The 20,273-nt window shown below is 44.2% G+C and overlaps 1 protein-coding gene across 1 annotated transcript in view; it reads left to right on the top strand.

The window, feature by feature from the left end:
• Positions 1–20,273, top strand: part of ATCAY (ATCAY, caytaxin) — a 39,456-nt gene that overhangs the window by 2,259 nt on the left and 16,924 nt on the right. Inside the window, exons 2-13 of the mRNA XM_006017599.2 lie at positions 4,611–4,675; positions 6,006–6,227; positions 7,245–7,430; positions 8,357–8,459; positions 9,100–9,231; positions 10,783–10,869; positions 11,212–11,310; positions 12,774–12,809; positions 15,276–15,311; positions 16,303–16,346; positions 17,293–17,328; positions 18,972–19,480. Of these exons, the coding sequence (XP_006017661.2) occupies positions 4,611–4,675; positions 6,006–6,227; positions 7,245–7,430; positions 8,357–8,459; positions 9,100–9,231; positions 10,783–10,869; positions 11,212–11,310; positions 12,774–12,809; positions 15,276–15,311; positions 16,303–16,346; positions 17,293–17,328; positions 18,972–18,991 (1,066 nt within the window). The 3' untranslated portion in view covers positions 18,992–19,480. The remainder of the gene's footprint in view (positions 1–4,610; positions 4,676–6,005; positions 6,228–7,244; positions 7,431–8,356; positions 8,460–9,099; positions 9,232–10,782; positions 10,870–11,211; positions 11,311–12,773; positions 12,810–15,275; positions 15,312–16,302; positions 16,347–17,292; positions 17,329–18,971; positions 19,481–20,273) is intronic.

Here is a 20,273-nt window from a genome sequence, read left to right as displayed (position 1 = left end):
GGCAGCGTGCTGCCTGCAAACCTTGCACTGGGCACTGCTGGGGACCATCCCCTATAGAAACTAGAAGCTACCTGAGATCTGGTCCCTTGCGCTAGGTGCTGCACATAGCAGCAAGCAGGCCCTGCCCTAAAGATCTTATAGCCTAAGTAGGCCAGACAGTGGGAGGGGAAACGGAGGAGCAGCGATGTGCCCAAGGAGGCCAAGGACCAAGGCAGGAGTGACACCCAGGCTTTCTGAGTCCAGTGCTCCATCCGCTGGGCCAAACTGTGATGTCGATGCCGGAGCCTCAAGTATCCACTTCTCTGTGGCTACTGAAGTGAGTGACAGACTCGTTGTCCATTAATAATACTCAGTTCTCTCAAGGTATTTCCCATTTAGAGCTCTCAAAGCTGTGGGTTGGTATGAGCAGTCCCAACGGACAGACCGGGAAAGTGAAGCCCAGGCAGGGGAAGCGACATGCCCAGGGTCATGTGGGAAGTCAGTGGCAGTGCAGGTAGAAACCAGGCAGCCTGAAGCCCAGGTTCCCTGGTCTGGCCTTGCTTCTGCTGCATAGGAACTGAATGAGCAAAGATGCTGCAGTGTATAATGTAAATGAAATGGAACCAGTTACAGAGACCTGAAAAATGCCCACGCTCCTGCTCAACTGGCTGCATTTAGCTGGACTTGAAGCATTATTTAAAGCCATTTGGTCCCCTTTGGCTTTAAAAATCACAGAGCCCAGAAGCCGCAGTCTGTCCCTTCCAGCTTGCACTGACGGCAGTAGCTCGTTCCCGGAGGACATGCTGAGCATCTATTTTTGCTTAGCTGTGATTAACCCATTCGGCTACAAAAACACACCCCGTTTCCCATTCAGTTCCTTGCCTAGGACAGGAGGGGACTATTCGCTCTATGGAAAGCTGCTGTAGGTTGTGTTTCCTGATTCTTCCTTGCAAAGGTGCAGATTAAACGTGAATTATTGCAGCTCCAGGCAGAGAGCTGTAATGCAAGGCAAGACTGATCTCACTGGAGCAGGCAAGAAAATAAATCCTCCCCCTCCCCATCCACTGCTCCCTCAAGGTTTCATCTCCTGTCTGCAGTAGGTCTGTACTGTTTGTGACTCCGGTCCTGCAATGATGCTGTAGCGATGCCTTGGGGTGGATGCGGGAGCATGCTCACTGGGGCGCAAAGCATCCATCTAATCACAGCCAGGAGAGGCTCGGGCTGTTTGCTGACTGAGAGCAAGTGCCTCATATGGTGAAACTGGGCATCATATGATCAGCACAGAGCAAAATGGTGGCACAGGACCCTTACAAAAGCTGCTTTATTCAGGAAACTCTTAAGCTAGCTGCACATGGGAAGGACAATCCAAGGCAAGATTCACCCTAGGAACTGGGAGCTAACAGTTTAAGCATCCTTTTCATAGATTTGTTTTGTTTCCTTCTACTTTTAGAAAGACTATTCGAAAGGATCTGAAAATCCTGGATCTCTGTTATAAACCATAGAGCCTCACTGCAGCATGTATTTTGGATCAATCAAAGAGATGGATGGGCCTTTTTTTGGACACTGCACCCCTGGGCTGTGTCAGGCAGTGGGGGTCAAATCACAGTCAAGTATTCAGCCCAGCTGGAAAAAAAAAAAAGGATCCTGTGGATCTTTTCAATAGATCTAGGAATATTATTCGTTCCTGTCAGTTCAGGGGAACGCTGTCTGACACGCACAGATGCAGAGCCTCAGACCACTGAGCCTTTGATCAGAACTCATACATTCATAAATATAAAACCACCAGCTCCAAGAGGATTATCCCTTAATCTAAATATTCATACCGTTTAATGTGTCCGGTGGTTGCAGTGTCATGGCAGTGCAGAAAGAAGCCTCTGGAGTTTCATAAGGCATATGCAGACCTCGCCCTTATATGAGTGTGCCAGTCAAAACCAGTTCTCTGTTGCTTTGCAACTGGCATCATAATCTGTAGGATTTGGCTTCTGTCTTTGCAAAGCATCTTCCCACAGCTCTGAGCAAGTGCTGGCTAATGGGATGCAAGCTCTAGCGTGGCTTGCTATGCAATTAGCAGAAAAAAAGCAGCGTGGAGCGTTACACTGTGCCCCCTGGACTTCAGGATAGCATACGCCGCGTGCAAGAGAGCGCCCAGGGCAGCTTTCAAAGAGTTGGCAGGGTGAAAAGTGTCACAGGTATGAACTGGGGGACAGATTCTCATCTCACTTTCCGGCCTTGGCTTCCTCAAAATTACACAGAGTTTACATTAATCCAAGTGAGCAAAGAGCCTGGCTCCAGGACTTGCATTTGAAAGCAAGATGGTAATTAAATTGGTATTTCTGAGCCTTGTAGTGATCCACTTGTAGAAAAGTGTCTATGCCACAGGGAGCACAAATGCCTGGTGGCAGGAACTGAATGTGCTGACCCATCACGCTGTACCACGGGGTGGTGGTAACAGCCCAGGGGGACCATTTGTCATGTCAGCCTGGTACTCCCGGAGACGGGCATGGGTTTGAATTCTTGGGTAGGTCGCAAGCAGTGAAACTACCCAGCCTGCTGGTGCTTGTCCAAGTGTATATTTTTGTGTATTACAAAACCGCTGCAGGTTTGGGGTCTGATCATCAGGTCTTGCACAACTGAGAGCAAGGATTGACCTGGGAGAGGCATGGTTCAAGGGTGCAAGCTCTGAAACAGGAAGCCAAGGTCCATGGAGTTTTAATTCCATCCCTGGTGCTGACTCCCTTATACTGTAGTGAAGTTCACTTATGGCACCAGTTTCCTCCCTTTCATAAAGGAGACAATAATCCTAATTTCCCTCGGGAGGAGCTGCTATGAGGATGAATCAGTTAATGTCTGCAGGACGCTGAAAAGATCAATAATGCTCAGTAGCAGCAGAGGCGGTGTACACGTTCGACTGTGATACTCCTTGCAGGATGGTGAATAGACATTTTGCAAAGCACTTCCTGCATTAAGAACCAGATTTTCCTCCCCTTTTATCCCTGTGCAAAAATACCAGGCCAGGACAGAGAAAACATGCCCAGGACCCCTGTTCACCTTGCACAGCAATGCTCATGCTTTGAGGGGCCACATGAAGTTGTTGGGGGGTTAGGTGAGGGAAGGCGATGGCCATGGCTATCACTAAGTGATACCACTGCCTCACACACTGGCCTGTTTGGTCTTCTCCTCTCTATCTGTCTCCACCTGTCAGCTCTATTTGGGGTAGAAACCATCTTTCCAATCTGTGTGTGTTGAGCATTTAGTACTATAAGGTCTAGATCCAGGACTAGTTAATAATGCAGTGTTCGATTCAGAACAGTCTCATCAGAGTAGGCCGGGAAAGAAATATTCCAGGTATTTTTCCACCAATGAAAACAAATTAAATATGCCTCCCTATGAGGATTTGCCAGCCATGAGAACAAGCAGGTCTGCCAGGCTTGGCTGTTCTGCAAAAGCAAAGAATGCCTTAAATGTTAGTTCTGAATGAGCCTCCTCCGTGCACAGATCTGACAGAGCCAGGTGCTACAGATTGGTGACTGGGGGTCCCAGAAGCATTGTCATTAGGTTGTTCATGCATTGCTGGTAGCAGGAAATTAGTCACTGATGCATCATCAAAGAGAATCTATAGTCCCTGGTAGCTCAGCTTTGAGGAGAGCAGAGTGGGCTTCATGCAGTTGGCCATGAAGGACTTTGGATCGCAAAATACTGCCAGAATTAATTGGCAGTTGTTTGGGTTATTCCCAGGCAAACCATGAGACGTATGAAAGAATGGATGAAATGTATGTAAAAGATGGATGGAAAGAAAGAAAGAATGGATGTAAAAGATGTATGAAAGAATGGACTTGGAGTCTTTTGCCAATTTTTCCCAGTGCATCGACCATGAAAGACTGTAGATCCCTCCTGTAGATCCCTCCATCCATTGTGGGCAGCACTGTCTGCCTATATGTGTAAGGTCAGCGGTGCCAAGCCAAAGGAACAACATCTTAGTATTTTGGTATCAAGAAATACCACATAAAGCTCTTTGTACTTTGAGGTCCCAAACCATGAGCTCTGTCCTGGTTCTCTGTTCTCACCCAACGGTTAAGGCTGACGAAGGTAAATGTCTTCTCCATCCCTAGGTTCAGATAAGCCCAGCCCCGGGTTAGGGCTTCCTCTGTCTAGAGATCTGCTTCAGACTCCCTTTCTGGGCCTCTTCACTAGACGCCTTGGAGATCTGGTGGGCTCTGTATTCTTCAGTTGATGTTTTCTAGATCACTGAGGAGTCACTTAATCACTTTTTACATCTACCAACCCATTTTCCCTTCCAGTTCTTTGTATGAGTTGTGAGTCGGTCTCTGTTGCTAGGGAGCTCAGTGAGAGGAGGTCTTGGCTTAAGGATCATTGGTTATGTTTTGTATAGTACCAGGGCTGGTTGGTTCTTTTGGATGTACCTTGTACCTTTTGTTTGAGTCATGCCATCGACATCCAGTATGTATGTAGGCTTAATAAATACGATAAGACTCGTGTGCTCAAAAAATAGTAGCTTTGAAGCCACAAGCACTGAAATGGGAACATTTGATTTTGGGCATCCCCTGCTAACTCTGTTCTTCTTGCTTTCTTATCTTGGTCTCTGGATACTTTGCACTGGCTGTGTTTTGCAGACCTCTCCCAGAAGAGACAGGAATGGAGTCTCTGGGCAGCCCTACAGAAGACGAGAACACATCTTGTAAGTATTGGCCTTGCATATTTTGACTTTGAAGAGGCATTTTGCAAAAGTCAGCTGTCGGAGTAGGCTGTGCCTAGAGTGGGAGCAAATTCCCTTCAAGGTTTAACCAGAACACTTTGGCAAGGATGATGAAACCAGTGAAGATTTCTGTCTGTTCCAGTTTCACTAGGAGTGCTTAACAAAATCTGGAGGGAGGTTTCTGAAAATGGGACAAAAGTGCTCATTTGAAGAAACCTACAGGATGCCTGGGACAGGTGTTCAGAACAGGACAGTCCTAGCGAACATGGAACGTATGGCCCAACAGTCTAGAGACATCCATACTTTAATATTTTTAGACCCAGTTTCTTTGTAAACAGGGCCCCTGTGTCTCAATATACTTGCCTGTAAGATGGGAATGATGATACTGATCCTGTCTCATGTGGGGTTGTAAATGGTAGTTGGTTACTGTCTGCACAGCTCCTTCCAATAACAGAAAACATTATATTAGTGCTAAGCATTATTAACTAAGTAGAAGCTCTTGCTGGGGAACATTTAGGTCCAGTAACGTCTCCAGCTCAGGAGACGGATGGAATTTGGAGATTCCTCAGTCGTGCATAACAGCTGTGAAAACTGAAAACTAGGGTTGTATTTCATAATGTGCTAGGAGTGTCGCCTAGTAGTTAGAAGAGAAAACTGGGAGTCGGGACTCCTCGCTTCTGCTCCTGGCTCTTGCCACTGACACTGCCTTGTTTCGGTTAAATGGCTTAATATATTTGTGCCTCAGTGGGCACGTCTACACAAGATGCTTCAAGCACAGTAGACTAATTTCTACTGTGCATTAGCACAGCGGGCAAAATGCATGCTAATGTGCTAATGCACAGTAGAATTAGCCTAAAAAGGTGTGCACCGGTGCTACTGCACAGTAATGCTGGTTACTGCATATTTAGTTTAGTACCTGTAATAACAGATACCTGTAATAACCAGCTGCTGGTTACTGCACATTTAGTTAGTACCTGTTACTACAGGTACCATTGTGCATTAATGCATGTGTAGGAGAAACCCCTCCATAAAGGGGTTTCTAAATAATAGCCACACTTTAAGTGCATCCTTGGTTGTAGTAAGCTAAGAGGCCATTTCTTAATATGATATTTTGACCTCTGTTCTCAAGGCACTCTTGCTGGCTGCTCTAATGCATGTGCCCAGTTTGGACCTTGTTGCTATAGGAATAATAATATCTACTGCAGAGAGGTGTAAGAATGTTTTTTATATAAAGGGATCTATACATTCAACGTCTTGCTAAAAGAGTAAGTCATTAGGACAAATTATTACTTTCTTTCTTTCTTACTTGCAGCTCCTCCTAACACTTTAAACTTTAACGGGGCGCATCGTAAACGTAAGACGCTCATAGCACCTGAAATCAACATTTCACTGGACCACAGCGAGGGCTCCATCCTGTCTGATGACTTCCTGGACACCCCCGATGATCTGGACATTAACGTGGATGACATTGAAACCCCAGATGAGACGGACTCCCTGGAGTTCCTGGGAAATGGGAATGAGCTGGAGTGGGAAGGTAAAAGACAAGTTCAGGCCTCGGTCTGGTGTTGGATTAACTCCAAGCATCTTTCTTTTCACCCTGCTTCACTGTCAAGAGTATTGCCAGTGGGGTCTACTAGCTCCGAAATACTGCTACCAATTACTGAGGTCATCGGGACTTATAATGATAGATTGTGGGATACATTCTCCAATGGCATAAATGTTCACACCCCTGACAAAATTAATGAAGCATCTGACCAGGCATAGCATTGTGGTCCTGGCCAGATGTGATCAGTATATATGCTCTGCTACCTTTCACAAGGAGGGGGCATTAACGTCAAGGCAAATTCCAGCACAGATCATTCCATTCTTCCTCCTTAAATCCCCCCACCTCCCTCAAAGGTCAGTTTTATACAGTGACCCTCAATCACTTACCCAAACTCATGCATAATGCTGCTGTGAAACACCCAAGGGGACAGCACAAGGATCAAAAAGCATTTTGTGCTCCTTTGTGACTGCAGCAGTATAGAGCACAAGGCATTGTGACTGTTTCTACTGCTGTTTGACAATGGAGCTCAACTAATTATTTGCAATAAACACAAACCTAGGGCAGACCAAAGCATGAAAGGAAAATTTTCATTCTTAATCTGTGGTTTCTACTGCCTCCCATGGCCTTACTAATGGCTTGTCTACACTGGGAGTTGTCCTGGAACAGCTGTTCCTGTTTAACTGCCTAAGTGGAGGCTCTTACTATGGAATAAAAATGTGTATATAATCCACTTTGGGAGTGAATAGAGCTCATTTGGAATAAATCACATTTATCCTGAGGTTAATATTTTCCCAAAGCAAAACTAATACAGAATAGTTACCCCACTTTGAATTCATATACTAACTTATTTTGAATTAACTTCCATGTGTAGACCAGCGAACAGAAAAGAAGCTAAGATTCAGGCTTATAACCTTACTGCAGGAGGGTGAGGCTTATAGGAGCACCTGGAAACTCTCTCCAGTCTCACAGAGATGTTCACCAGTGTGCTCACTTTCCCTTTTTCAGATGATACACCTGTAGCCACAGCCAAGAACATGCCCGGGGACAGTGCTGATCTGTTTGGGGATGGAGTGGCGGAAGATGGCAGCACTACCAATGGGAGACTCTGGAGGACCGTTATCATTGGGGAGCAGGAACACCGCATAGATCTGCAGATGATCAAACCCTACATGAGAGTGGTGACACATGGAGGTGAGGGAAAGGGAAGCCATGGTGTGTTAAATGGCCCTGCTGGAGTTTCTTTCAAAAGTTTGCTTCTTAAGCTGTTGGGCCAATTAAGATTGAATAACTGGTTGTCTTGACCATAACATTAGAAAGCAAGTGATTTTTATTGTACATGTCCAATAGCAGACAGTGATGTTTCACATCACACTAAGAAACCCAGCTACATAACAGCCAGAGCACAATAACAAATTGCAGCAACAGATATAAGGTCTGAATTCAAGAGGCAGGGCACCCTTAACTCACGCTGAAGTCTCCTAATACAGCAGATATTCAGCAGCTCTGAAAATGAGTCCTGAAAACTGAGCCCAAATTTACTAGCCCAAGTGATTTGACTCAGGTCTAGCAATATGTCAGTAGTTCAGCCAAGATAGAAAACCCTCCTTCCCCTAAGTCCAACAACTGCTTCATATCCGAAGATGAAATAATCAGATCACAATTGTGAATACCTCTCTTGACTGAAAGCAGATATGGGACCTGATAAAATATGTTAAGATCGAACAGGAGGTCCTTGTAGCCCTCATGGTAAAATTCTTCAGGACTGGACTGTCACTTGGACTCTACTTGAATCCAGTTCTCATTGTAGTTTGCTGGGATCCAAATCTAAATAGATTTAGGGCACACGGCAAAGTGTAGTTATTTGCTTTATTTAAATCATATAAATAAGCCCATAGCTGGAGCAATTAAGCCAGTGGTGGTTTATAGTGGTACATGGCTCCAGGAGGAGTGCTGTGTGGGCTCAGGATACTTGTCTAAGGTGGGGGTAGAGTTATAGAGCACAGCATGAGCATAGGTCTAGCTGTAAAACTGTCCCATTAAGCTCCCCTTTGACCTCATGCCTCTCTGCTGTCTGTCCCATTTCCGGCTGTCATGCTGTCCGTCTCTTTCTCTATTAGGGTATTATGGAGAAGGTCTCAATGCCATCATTGTCTTTGCTGCTTGCTATCTCCCAGACAGTAACTTGGCTGACTACCATTACATCATGGAGAATCTCTTTTTGTAAGTGGCTGTACACAATTGCATGACAGAGGGGAGGCAAGGAAGGGAACGTGCCTGGGGACTAGGGATGCTAACATCTGTGCTATCTATTGAGCCCACTGCATGAAGAACCTCCATTGGAAAAAATGAACAAGGAGGAATCCATGAAGCTCCTGAGTGTATATGGCTGAATGCCACTAGATGCCCTGTCCTCCATGGTGTCCTCTAACATGCAATCTAACATGCAGTGTTAATGGATGCCCATATTACAGCCAGCAAAAAAAAAAACATGTCCAGGATAGGACTCCTCCAGATCGGACTGAAAAGGGTTAATAGATGCTACTCCTGGGCAAAGGGTGCACATAGAAGTATGGACCATAGCTCATGACTCAAGACCATAGCCTCCCATGACTCCTGCAAAGACACCTTATGAAAGGTTTGAGATATCTTCTGTACAAAAAAGACCAGAAAGTTTTTCAATTCCAGTCTTTGTTGGACTCCCCGTGGTAAAGCATGGGGACGTATCAGTAGACTGAGGCATTCTTAGTCTGCTGATGTTGTGGAGCAAGGACACGTGAAGATAAAAAAAAAGAAACTCCAATCCATCCGTTTACCTTTCTGAAGTTTCACCCCATTTCTGCTTTCAATTTCCATCTGTCAGGTATGTTATCAGCAGCTTGGAGTTGCTGGTGGCCGAAGACTATATGATCGTATATCTGAATGGAGCCACACCACGTCGGAGGATGCCGGGCCTGGGCTGGTTGAAGAAATGCTATCAGATGATAGACAGAAGGTGAGAAACCAGCTTAATTAATGCCATGATCATACAGTCTAATTGGACTCTGCTATTCTACTATAAGGTAGGGCCAAAACAGTGTAAAGGCACCCTACTGGCAGTGACACTTAGGACTCCAGCTTTAAAGGTGCTTTCGGCCTTCATGTACCCATGCAAAGTACTTTAGGACTGGATGCATGTAGAGGTCTGAATTCCACTGAGGATTAAGCAGCAGCAACAACAAAAGAGGTGCTGAGCACCTCAGATCACATTACTGGTATAGGTTTATCCTTTACAACAGAAAGGGAGTAAGATCGGTAGTTTATTCCCTGGCTAACAGTCTGCAACTTCCTTGAGGCATCATGGGCTCTTTCAAAGTTGGATATTGGTAAAAGCCCAGAGTACTGAAATGATGCCATCAGGGGGAGCTGTTAGAACGGATTCAGCCAGTTTTCATCTCTTTCCTGAGTAGGGTACTGTGTTCCTACTTCATACCTGCCTGAGTTGTGGCACGTAAGAGCAAAGGGACAACATGTAAAGACCTGTTTTCCATAAACATAAAATAGAAGGTAACTGTCATTTTATGTCACTTTGGTTCTACATTTTCAGTAGTATTTTTATTATATTTCACTAGACTGTTAGATAAAATGCTTGTACGTTGGAGACAACCATGGCAACGTTCACATAACTAGACGCGTTTCCTTTTGTCTCTCCCACCCACCTGTCTCTCTGCATTCACCTCTTGTCCCTTGCCTTGTACATAGATTGGAAGCTCTTTGGGCAGGGACTGTCCGTAAAGGGGTTTCTAAATAATAACCACACTCTAAGTGCATCCTTGATTGTAGTAAGCTAAAAGGTAATTTCTTAATATGATATTTTGATCTCTATTATCAAGGCACTCTCGCTGGCTGCTCTAAGTCACTTAGCAGTGCAGAGAGGCTCCAATTTTCAGAAACCAAGCACCCACAAACCCAACTGAGAGCATAGATGCTCAGCACCTTCCAAAATCTGACTCCAAGTGTCTCCTGTTGGGCACTCAGATACCGAGGCACCCAAAAGGAGAGTCTTTTTCAGAAACCATGGACATAGGCAACTAGGACAAACTCAAACAGCAAGTCAGAAGTAGAGCCAGAAATTAAATCCAGCTTTCCTGCCTAACTCTCATAGGCTCCTTAGAATATCCCAGCTGTAGGTCTCATGCCCTTCAACTGACATTATACATTACAAATCCACCACAAAAATGAATTAGTATGGCGGATTTTCCTGTAATTGTCTGGGCTTTTGTTGCTTTTAGACTAAACTAGCTCTTCCCTCTTCCTAGATAGTTTACTTACCTATAAAGCAATGCTTGGGTAAGGTGCTGAAGGATATAACATGAGGTCAAGTCTGTAACAGCTAAAACCTATGGCTCAGTAGATCATTCCTGTCCCTAATGTATTTGATCCCGTGGGCCTATGTCTGATCCAACACCCACTAGAAGTCACCGAAATCCATGGACTCACACAGGTGAAAGCAAGCTCAAAAGAAAGCCCTTCTGGTCTAACCTCTTATCATCTGACTTTTCCACAGACTGAGGAAAAACCTGAAAGCTCTGATAATAGTGCATCCTTCGTGGTTCATCCGGACAGTGCTGGCTATATCCAGGCCCTTCATCAGGTATACAGAAAGTTCCACCAGATACGACAAGTGGTTTTTGGAGTGGAAATTAAGCTTTTAAGGCAGTTAACTAGTAGAGACTGGGAAGAGACTTAGATGAGGGCAGGCTGTCCCAGAGCTGCCTGCTGTGGGCCACTGTCAGAGACAAGATATTGGGCTACATAGATGGATTTGTTTCCCATAACTGATACCTGCTACGAATCATAACCCTGCCATATTGAAATCAATTGCAAACCTCCCATGGATTTCATCAGGAATGTGATTTAACCCCATACATTCATCATTATGTGAATGTGAAAGTCTGAACAGGGTCTTTAGTTCTCTGTGCTCTTTCCTTGGCAGTGTGAAGTTTATCAGTAAGATCCAGTACATTCACAGCCTGGAAGACCTGGAGCAGATCATCCCTATGGAGCACGTGCAGATTCCCGAGTGTGTCGTACAGTAAGTATTGCAGGGACCCTGCATTCGAAAGCTTGGCAACTCTGGGGTACTGCTGCCACATCCCATCATCCCCTCGCTTTGTGAGGCCAGCCCTGTGGGCAAGACAAAGGACTAGGATCCAAGCTGTCTGTGTGTTTAATTCTAGTTCAGACATATTTATTCTTTGGCTCTGGGCAAGCCACGAGTTCCCTGCGTCAGCTATAAAATGGGGAGAATAATTGTCCTTCCCCTTCGGGACATGATAACTCTAACGTAATTTTTGTAGAGAGGGCCATCTTTTCACGCACTGAACTCCCCGTTTTCATGAGTACAGATATTGTGTGTGGGCAGACCCCCAAGTTGTGTGTGCACAGGTCGGGTTCATGTATTTGTAAACACGTAGTGATTAGAAGTCATGGGAAACTCGTTTTTCAGAATAGCTCACCCAATCAGTCATGGGTTCTCAGCTTTGCAAGCAGCTTCTTTGCCTGCAATGCTGGGTGGTGAGGAGGAGACCTCAAAAGTATGGAACCTGAAACGACTGTCGTTGTAAGATGAGTATGGGACAGTTTGACAACCCCTGGAGAAGCAGGTCACTCTCAGGGAAGTGAAAAAGTCTCAGGGGACTACTGTCAATGGAGATTGTTCCATTTCCTGCTTCCTCTATTTGCTTTTTGCTTCTGATTTTACCTAATTTGTAGAATTGACTATGGAAGGGACCAGTCAGGGAGGACTTAAACAAGGACTTGACATGGTAACTCTTCCACTAGCTTATCACATGGCTAGGACACCATGGGACAGAGGGAGCATGCTAGTGGGACCTCTGTCCACTCAGTGGGAGACTGTCCTCCTCCACTGACAACTGATTGCTTTAGCTCAGTGTCGTATCATGGGGTGATGGGAGGGAAGTGGGCCCGGGCAATGGCTATGTTCTTCAAGGGTTACAGCAGGGTTCCCATCAGAAACCCTACCGGAGCTAGCCCCTTTAGTTCCTCTTGCGGGAACACTAGTAGTCGAAGGAGAGACTTCGACTCCATCTCTGCACGATGAGCTGCACAGAATTTAGGGAGTCATTTTCCCCCTACAGTGGGGAAGGGGGCGTCTTAATAAATGGATCAGCGGCAGCTTTGGAAGGAAAAGTAAAGGACTCAAAGCTGATATCAGGTGGTTATAACCCTGGACTGAACAAAACACTAAAAAGTACTATACAGGAAGCTGTAGCATGGCCTGAAGGAAACTACAAACCTTCTCTGCCTCCAAGCATCTCTGGCAAAGGAATATTAGATCTGCTCCTGTATGTAAATCGTCTTATTGAACAAATTACCTGCCAGGTCTTCTATAGGAACAGAATGCAGAACAGTGTCATACTCTTTGTATACTGTAGCTACTGCCTGCACCCTTCAAAGTAAATGAAGCATTTACTAAGAAGCAAAGTAGACAGTCCTGACTGCCCATTTACTGAAAAAGTATCTGTTTTGTTGCAGATATGAAGAAGAGAGAATCAAAGCCAGGAAAGAAAGGTAAAAGCAACTTTTTGGAGATGCAGAATGGGAAGCGTGGGACTCATATTATCATAAAGCCATTGCAATTTGTTTTGCTCCTATGAAAACTTGCAAGTTATCACCATTACATTTTTTGTGCCTTATAACCCAGTTACTTGTGGGGCGGGGGGGGAGTTGTTCTGCTTTTTGTCGATCCTACAAAGAGGTAGTTAGTTGTGTTAGTCTGAGGTCAGGCAGAATCAGCCAGAAAATAGGGCAGGGTTCTGGTGCAGGATGCAATCAATCTACAGATATCAATGGGATTTAAGTATATACTTAATATTTAATTTACCTAAGTGCATATGTTATTGAGGCTCATGTTGCCTGCTGATGGGGCTGCTGGGCCAGTTAGGGCTGAGTGGCACCGGGCTAGCTCATCCCGGTTTCCAGGAATTCTAGGCTTTGCTTACAGAGGCTCTGATTCAACAAAGCATTCATGCATGTGCTTAACTCTAAGTATACTTGTCAGTTCATGACTATTCAGCAAATAGAAGTCATTTTAAATCATTTTCAATGATGGAAACATTTGAGAAATCACAGGCAGTTCATGGAACAGAAGAATATGTGAAATTCATCTGATCAGCAATAAAAGTGAATTATTTGCCTGGTTCTAATTGGAATACTTTTACTCCATGGCCAAAATCCAAAGCATTTCTGCCAGCCATAGAGGAATCAATTTTCATTATCTGGCAATATGTTTTGTGCTGAAGGATCTGTTGGAATAGGGCTATGAAGGGAATGTAATAGATGAGATTTTACAAACACTAATTGCCGGTGTAAGGTGGTGCAATCCCATGAATTTCTTTGAAGCTGCAGTTGATGTTCTTAATGGTGAAGCTGACCCACTTATCTAATCATGTGCCCAGAATCCACAGTAACAGGCGCCTTATAAATCCTTGTAAAACTAATAGTTGCTATTGACAGTACCCATCAAGAATGGTTTCCTCCGCTTTGCCTACACTTGTCTTCCCAACTGGAAAAGCAGTCAAACTGTTTTCAGTGCTACCTGAAAGAGGGCTAGGGGAAGTCAGTTGTTCACAGCTATTGTCAAGAAGGAACCAGAGTAGAAGGGCCCTTTGACAGTAATAAGGCAATTGAAAAACTGATGAGTATTTCTAAAAATTACGTTGGTACACTCCTAAATAAAAGTCTACTTACCTCTCTCAAGGCTCATCTATTCTCAGTTATACCACTTAACCTATACCTCTGCAATCAAAGCGATGCACCCCTCTGCCACCACAGTTTGAAGGCATTAATATCAGTAAAGTTTATTCCTGTACAGAAGAGGGAATAAGCATACTCCAGTATAAAACATCTTTACAACAGGTATAACCACATCCACAACTAGAGGCTGTAGTGATTTAACCCCTTTAATGAAGACTGTACCCAAAACAAAGTAGTTATGACAGTACAAAACTATATATAGATCAGGGATTGGGGTCAGAGTCTATCACTGTCATTGAGCAGGACCTGGAAGAAGTGCCATTGACTCATGGGCCGGGTGCAGACATGCAGACATGTGTGGTTTGTGGCACCGCACACCTCTTTGCGGTGCCACAAACTGCATGCCCGTCACATTAAAATGTGCCCCTTATGGGGGCAAAATTTGCTACTAGGAAATCCCAGTAGCAAAAAAAAGCAGTATGTGCCACAGGAGTGTGCACCAGCAGACACAGAGGCTCAGTCCTCCTGGGAGACCCTCTGGCTGCCAGCCAGAGTGCCTCCCCTCCTCTAAGTCCACCCCAGCTCCTCCAGTACACTGGGAGCTGGGAGGAGTGGGGAATGGCAGTTTCCTCTGCACCAAAGCCCATGTGCAGGGGCATGCACAGAGGCAAAATGTAGCAGCACAAATCTGCTACTTTTTTTGCCACTGCAAGCACCCGCCCCTGCTTGTGGGGATGTGCCCATGGGGTGAAATCTTGGCCCCACTGAAGTCATTGCAAAATTCCCATTAGGGTCAGAATTTCACCCACAGAGTAAAAAGCCATTCAGCAACAGTAAAGCTACCAGAATCCAGTTCCACGCTATTAGAAGTCATTTGGAAGTGTTCATGTACATTGCTAAAAGCCAGTTAAACAAAAAATATAAGCTTCTCTGTAGCTCAAGAACATCAACATAAAAGTTGACTGAATAACAGTGTGAAAAACGTCATGGGAACAAGGATGACTCACCTGAGTAGAGGCTGCAGTATCAGGATCATAATAAGCCCTTTACATCTTTAAAATCGTTCCCAAGTGATTAAGCTATATAGTGGAACAGTTTGAATCTACAAATTTTCATAGCTTTTAGGCCAAAATGGATCAGCAACTGTCACCCAGTAATTAATTTCTGTAGCAAGCTCTTAACTGCTCTTTAGCTATAGCATGTTTTAGAATAACATCCAAGCTTGACGGAAAGGCTGATTAATTCTATGCAGTAGATTTCAAATATAATTTCTCCTTACAGAGCAGAAGAGAAACAAGACATGGCAGAAAAAGAAAGGTAAATATCCCATAACTGATGGTAAGCTGCATGTGCTTACAATATCCCTTGGGAATCCTAGATGATTAATTAATAATTATCAGTTTTTTTCCATTGAAAATTGCTCTAAGGGTCCTGGTAGCATCTGGAAATATTTGTATATGAACCAAAGGGAAAAAAGTCCTGCTAGGAAATAAAAAAGATCTTCAAAAACGAAAAAGGAAAAGGAAAAAAAAGAAGTGAATGCCATTTAGCCATCTAACCGAGCTCTCACAACCTATCAAAGCAGACCAGTTTCCTGTTGGCATAACCAACACCCCTTCTGTGTAGCAAGTCACAAATTGCTGCTATTAATCCCCTCTTCAGTGGATGGGCTTGCTCAGTCAGCTGAGTTCATTGAGCCACAATAAAAGTCCAGTGTGTCCTGAGTCACTGGAACGAAGGAGCTCCGGGAGAGAGAAATGTGTGACTCATGTAGGGACTTGTAAACCAAAGGATGTAAAATAAGAGCCAGGAAATGTTATCATCAGAACCAGAAACTGTTACTCTGAGGGACCAGGGAAGATGTAGTGAAAAAAGAAGACAATTAGAATTTGTTGTCTTCTAGTGGGGAAATGACAAGTTTGGGGTTTTCTTTTAAAAGTATAGAGACATTTGATATTGCAGTGACAGCACCAAATGAAATGAAACAGGGTCTATCTCCCATAAATCAGGACATAGTCTCTTGTGTGTGGATGTATCAGACAGGAAGCTGATTCTAATCTTACTCTTAGCCCAGAAATAATATATGAGAGGAAGAGAATTTTACAAACTCTTGTTGCATCACTGTCACTAAATCACTATTCTTTCTAAGATTAAAGGCTTTTTTTTCTGTCTGGGACTTGCACCCTGCGTTTCCCCCTCACATTTATGCCAGGAGAAGCCCAAGAGTGTAGGTCAGTCTGAATGTCTGTAAGTACATGCAGCAATGTTCTGGAAACAAGAACCTGCAGAAAATTAATATTGCTCTCAGGTGCCACTATTATCAGAAGGCCCCATGGTGTCAAGATGGTTCAGGTATTTGAAATTCTCAGTTATCAGTATCCATGTCACAGAGTTGGTCGCGGGGGTGAGACCAGCTCTTGTTTTGGGGACTACTGTGTTCTACACGTGTCCCTCTGGTGCCTTTGTTACTGCGCCGTCATATAGTACTGCCTTTTGGAAGTACTAAATGATGGTGCGGTAACAACCCATACTGCACCATGCATGCAGCACATGGTTATTTTTAGCTACTACATTGCCATAGCAACACACTATAACGAGGGAGCACGTTGCTACGGTGACGTAGCGTCACGTGCAGACGCACCCACTGAGACTGAATTTAGAATATATTGATCAGCTTGATCTTATTCTGGTTTTAGTTTTATCTGTCAAAATGAATTCATGGCAAAGCTCTTCAACTTTCTAAAGCTATGGAAAAAAAACATTTGATCAGGGAATGGAGCCAGAAAACCCCAAAGTCACCAACAGTTCTCCTGATATTGTGCTGCAATGTTTGCATCCTGATATTGCATCAGCATATTGCAGAAGACTCAGTTTTGCTGTCTGGTGTATCAGGGCAATTCCTTTGATCTCATGGTATAAATAGAAGCCAAATGTGTTCTTATATCATCACATATGAATGCAAAGCTATAGGAAATGCCAAAATGTACTCCAGGCATGAGGTCTTGCCATTATGGGAAACAATGAGTGCAATTTTCCTTTAAAAAGTTAGAGCCTGTTAGCTCTGATGCTATTGAACACAATCTCTCCCTTCTAGTCTCTCCTTTTATTGCTGAGAGGAAATGGTGGATGCTCTTGCTATTCTTCCCCAGAGTAAGAGGAACATTGATCAAATGTATGAGATTCTACTTGATCTGCCTGTGTTGCTCCAAAGAATTATATCAAGTTCAATGGATATAAGTTGAGGATGAATGGTTTATGGTGAAGATATGCTTATTCATGTTAATGTCTGTCTCCCTAGCAGGCCTGTGCCTCCCACAGAGGATCAGGAAACCAGGTTGGATGAATACCTCTTTCTACTGTCACTACCCTCATACAGTCGCATTTGTAACTATGCCAGTTGAGTGAATCACTAGACTGGGTCAGATGTACGAAGCGTCTTTGTTCAGGATCCAGTATCAAGCACCAGATGTTTCAAAGGAAGGCTTAAGAACCCTACACCTGGCAGATGGGGAACAATCTCCTCACACGGAGATCAGAATGAGATCTTCTAGTTAGAAACTGGCTCCAACACATGGGGTTTAATAGCCCTTCAAAAAATAGAAGTTTTTGTTCTCATTAATTGTCATACACTCCCTGTGAAACAAAAGATCTTGGGTCCAGTCTGGCTCTAGTTGATTTAGCAGACTTCTTCTCTAGGGATTAAGCCACAAGTGTACTGATCTTCACCAGGTTTACCAAATTGCAGGGGATTTTTGCTTCCATTTTGTGTGTTTTCTATTTCTGAAGCATAGAAACAAGTATTCTTGATGGAGTTTAAATAGCAGGGAAGTGAGGGGTCAGTGAGGAAGGGCTGGCTTTAGAATTAACAAGTCCCTGAACTGCGTGTGGAACAGTGTGGGGACGCGGTCAGGAAGGCCAACTGTACCTTGTCGTGCATCCACAGATGCATTTCAAGCAGGACCAAGGAGGCGATCCTCCCCCTCTATGCGGCACTGGTCAGGCCGCAGCTGGAGTACTGTGTCCAGTTCTGGGAGCCGCACTTTAAGAGGGATGTGGACAGCATGGAGAGGGTCCAGAGGAGGGCCACTCGCATGATCAAGGGACAGCAGGGAAGGTCCTATGAGGAAAGGTTACGGGACCTGAACCTGTTCAGCCTCCAGAAGAGAAGGCTGAGGGGGGATCTTGTGGCCTGCTATAAACTGGTCAGGGGGGATCAACAGGCACTGGGGGAGTCCCTGTTCCCCCGAGCGCCGCCAGGAGTGACCAGGAATAACGGTCACAAGCTGGCGGAGGGAAGGTTTAAGTTGGACATCAGGAGGCGCTACTTCACGGTCAGGGCGGCTAGGGTCTGGAACCAGCTGCCAAGTGAGGTGGTGCAGGCTCCCACCCTGGGGGGTTTTAAGAGGAGGTTAGATGACCATCTTGCTGGGGTCGTTTGACCCCCAGTACTCTTTCCTGCCATGGCAGGGGGTCGGACTAGATGATCTGCCCAGGTCCCTTCCGACCCTAGAAACTATGAAACTATCAAACTACTGGATGGAGAAACTGGACTTTGATAAATTATCTTATACAGAAGAAAAGTATGTATGTGAGATCTGAAGAGTGGTAAGCCAAGGAGATGTTTACGCTCCAAAGAAAGTGTCAGTCAGTAAGAGTATGCAACCCTTAGTCAAGTAACTAAAGCATTATCATCAGTGGAACCACCTGCAAGAATAAGGAGTGATCAAGTGAGTAAAAATTAGCAATATTCAACTTGCAATCCTTATTGGGATAAAATTCTGATTAAAGTAAACCAAAGCTTTGACCAAATACTGGTGCCTGGACATGGATCTATGTGTTTTTAGCTTGCAGAATGTTGTAAAGCACTCAACTCATGCACACCCATTTTGTTAGATTCTTAGCTATATGGACTTTAAGGCATCAGATTTATTCGAACTTGTTTACTAAAAATAATCCTCTATCTCTCTTCCCTCCTAGTATGTCATGAATTGAAGTAATGAGGAATGAATGAAAGGGAAGAATGACACAGCTGGACAGTCACCCACTGTAAATGCCCTTCCCGGTATAAGATCTCGTCACCATCTCATTCTGAACCCTGTAAGATCAAGGAGCCTGGCCCATGTCTCAGAGATGCAAATTCCTTTGAAGCTTTTGAAAAAAAAGATATATATATAAAAAAAGAATAATCCAATACTAGCACTTTCCAGGACAGGCTCCAACCTTGTTTCAGTGATGGTCTGTGGAGAGATATAAGTAGTGCAAATATATACAATATTTCCTCTTAGAAAGTAAACACCTCATAGTCCATTACAGCCACCAGCCCAAACAAAGAGATATATTTTTTTTTAATTATAAATCCCCTCTTTAACTTGCTGCTGGCCAGCACTGTAATTTTTTGCTTTCAGTTGCACATCAGTTTCCTCCTTATAGATATTACGATGGCCATTGCTCTAGGTGTTAACAAACAAAGGATATGAGAAGAGTGAGTTTTACACCTTTTCAAATACAGTGTATGTTTCATCCAGTCAATACTGAGGATCCACCAATCTTTGGCCTTCTTGCTCCCAAAATTCCAAGATCCGCAAAGTCGAGATTTCTTGGTGGTCATCTCACGGGCTAAGTTCTAGTGAAACTTATCTAATGATGAAATGCCGTGATGTTTAATTTGTCCTGTTCCTCTTCATAAGACACTCTGATGAAGACTAACTCTGAAAGAAGGCTGCTATATTTTGGATGCCAGCCTTTTTTATAAGCACCTTCCATACCAAGGCATAAAAAGATCTGTTCTTAAGAAGGTGCCTTATGGACAGGAAAGATATTCCCATCTCCTCTTTACAGAAGTTTCATGACACTGGACAATCATTCACTAGTTATACCTCCTACTGCAGAGACAAGCTGCTAAATATTTGAAATTTTCCCACATTCTCTTCCTGGCTGGTGAAGGTAAAGAGTAGAAAGAGTGACTAGAACAAGCTCAGGTTGAGACTGTTGCAAATACAAAGGCAGGGAATTGTATCCGGGGTCAGGCACTCAGCTATCAAAGGATGATGATATGATATTATAAGACTTTAAAAACATGAGGATTTTTAAGCAGAGGAGAGAAGAATTTGAACAAGCATAAAAGCCTCGCAACGTCATTTGCAAGCCCCTGTCTCCATCCAGGGCCAACCTATGCAAACAGTCTCACATGTGCACAAGGCACAAACTCCCCTTATGGAGTTGTGCAGTTGAAGAATTATCTGCTGATTTCAACAGTCAAGAGAGATTTTGTAACTGGAG

The sequence above is a fragment of the Alligator sinensis genome, unplaced genomic scaffold, assembly GCF_000455745.1.
Source record: "Alligator sinensis unplaced genomic scaffold, ASM45574v1 scaffold1295_1, whole genome shotgun sequence".
NCBI lineage: Eukaryota > Metazoa > Chordata > Crocodylia > Alligatoridae > Alligator > Alligator sinensis.
The sequence above is the reverse complement of the archived record's forward strand: the minus strand, read 5'-3'. Positions and strand labels throughout refer to the sequence as shown.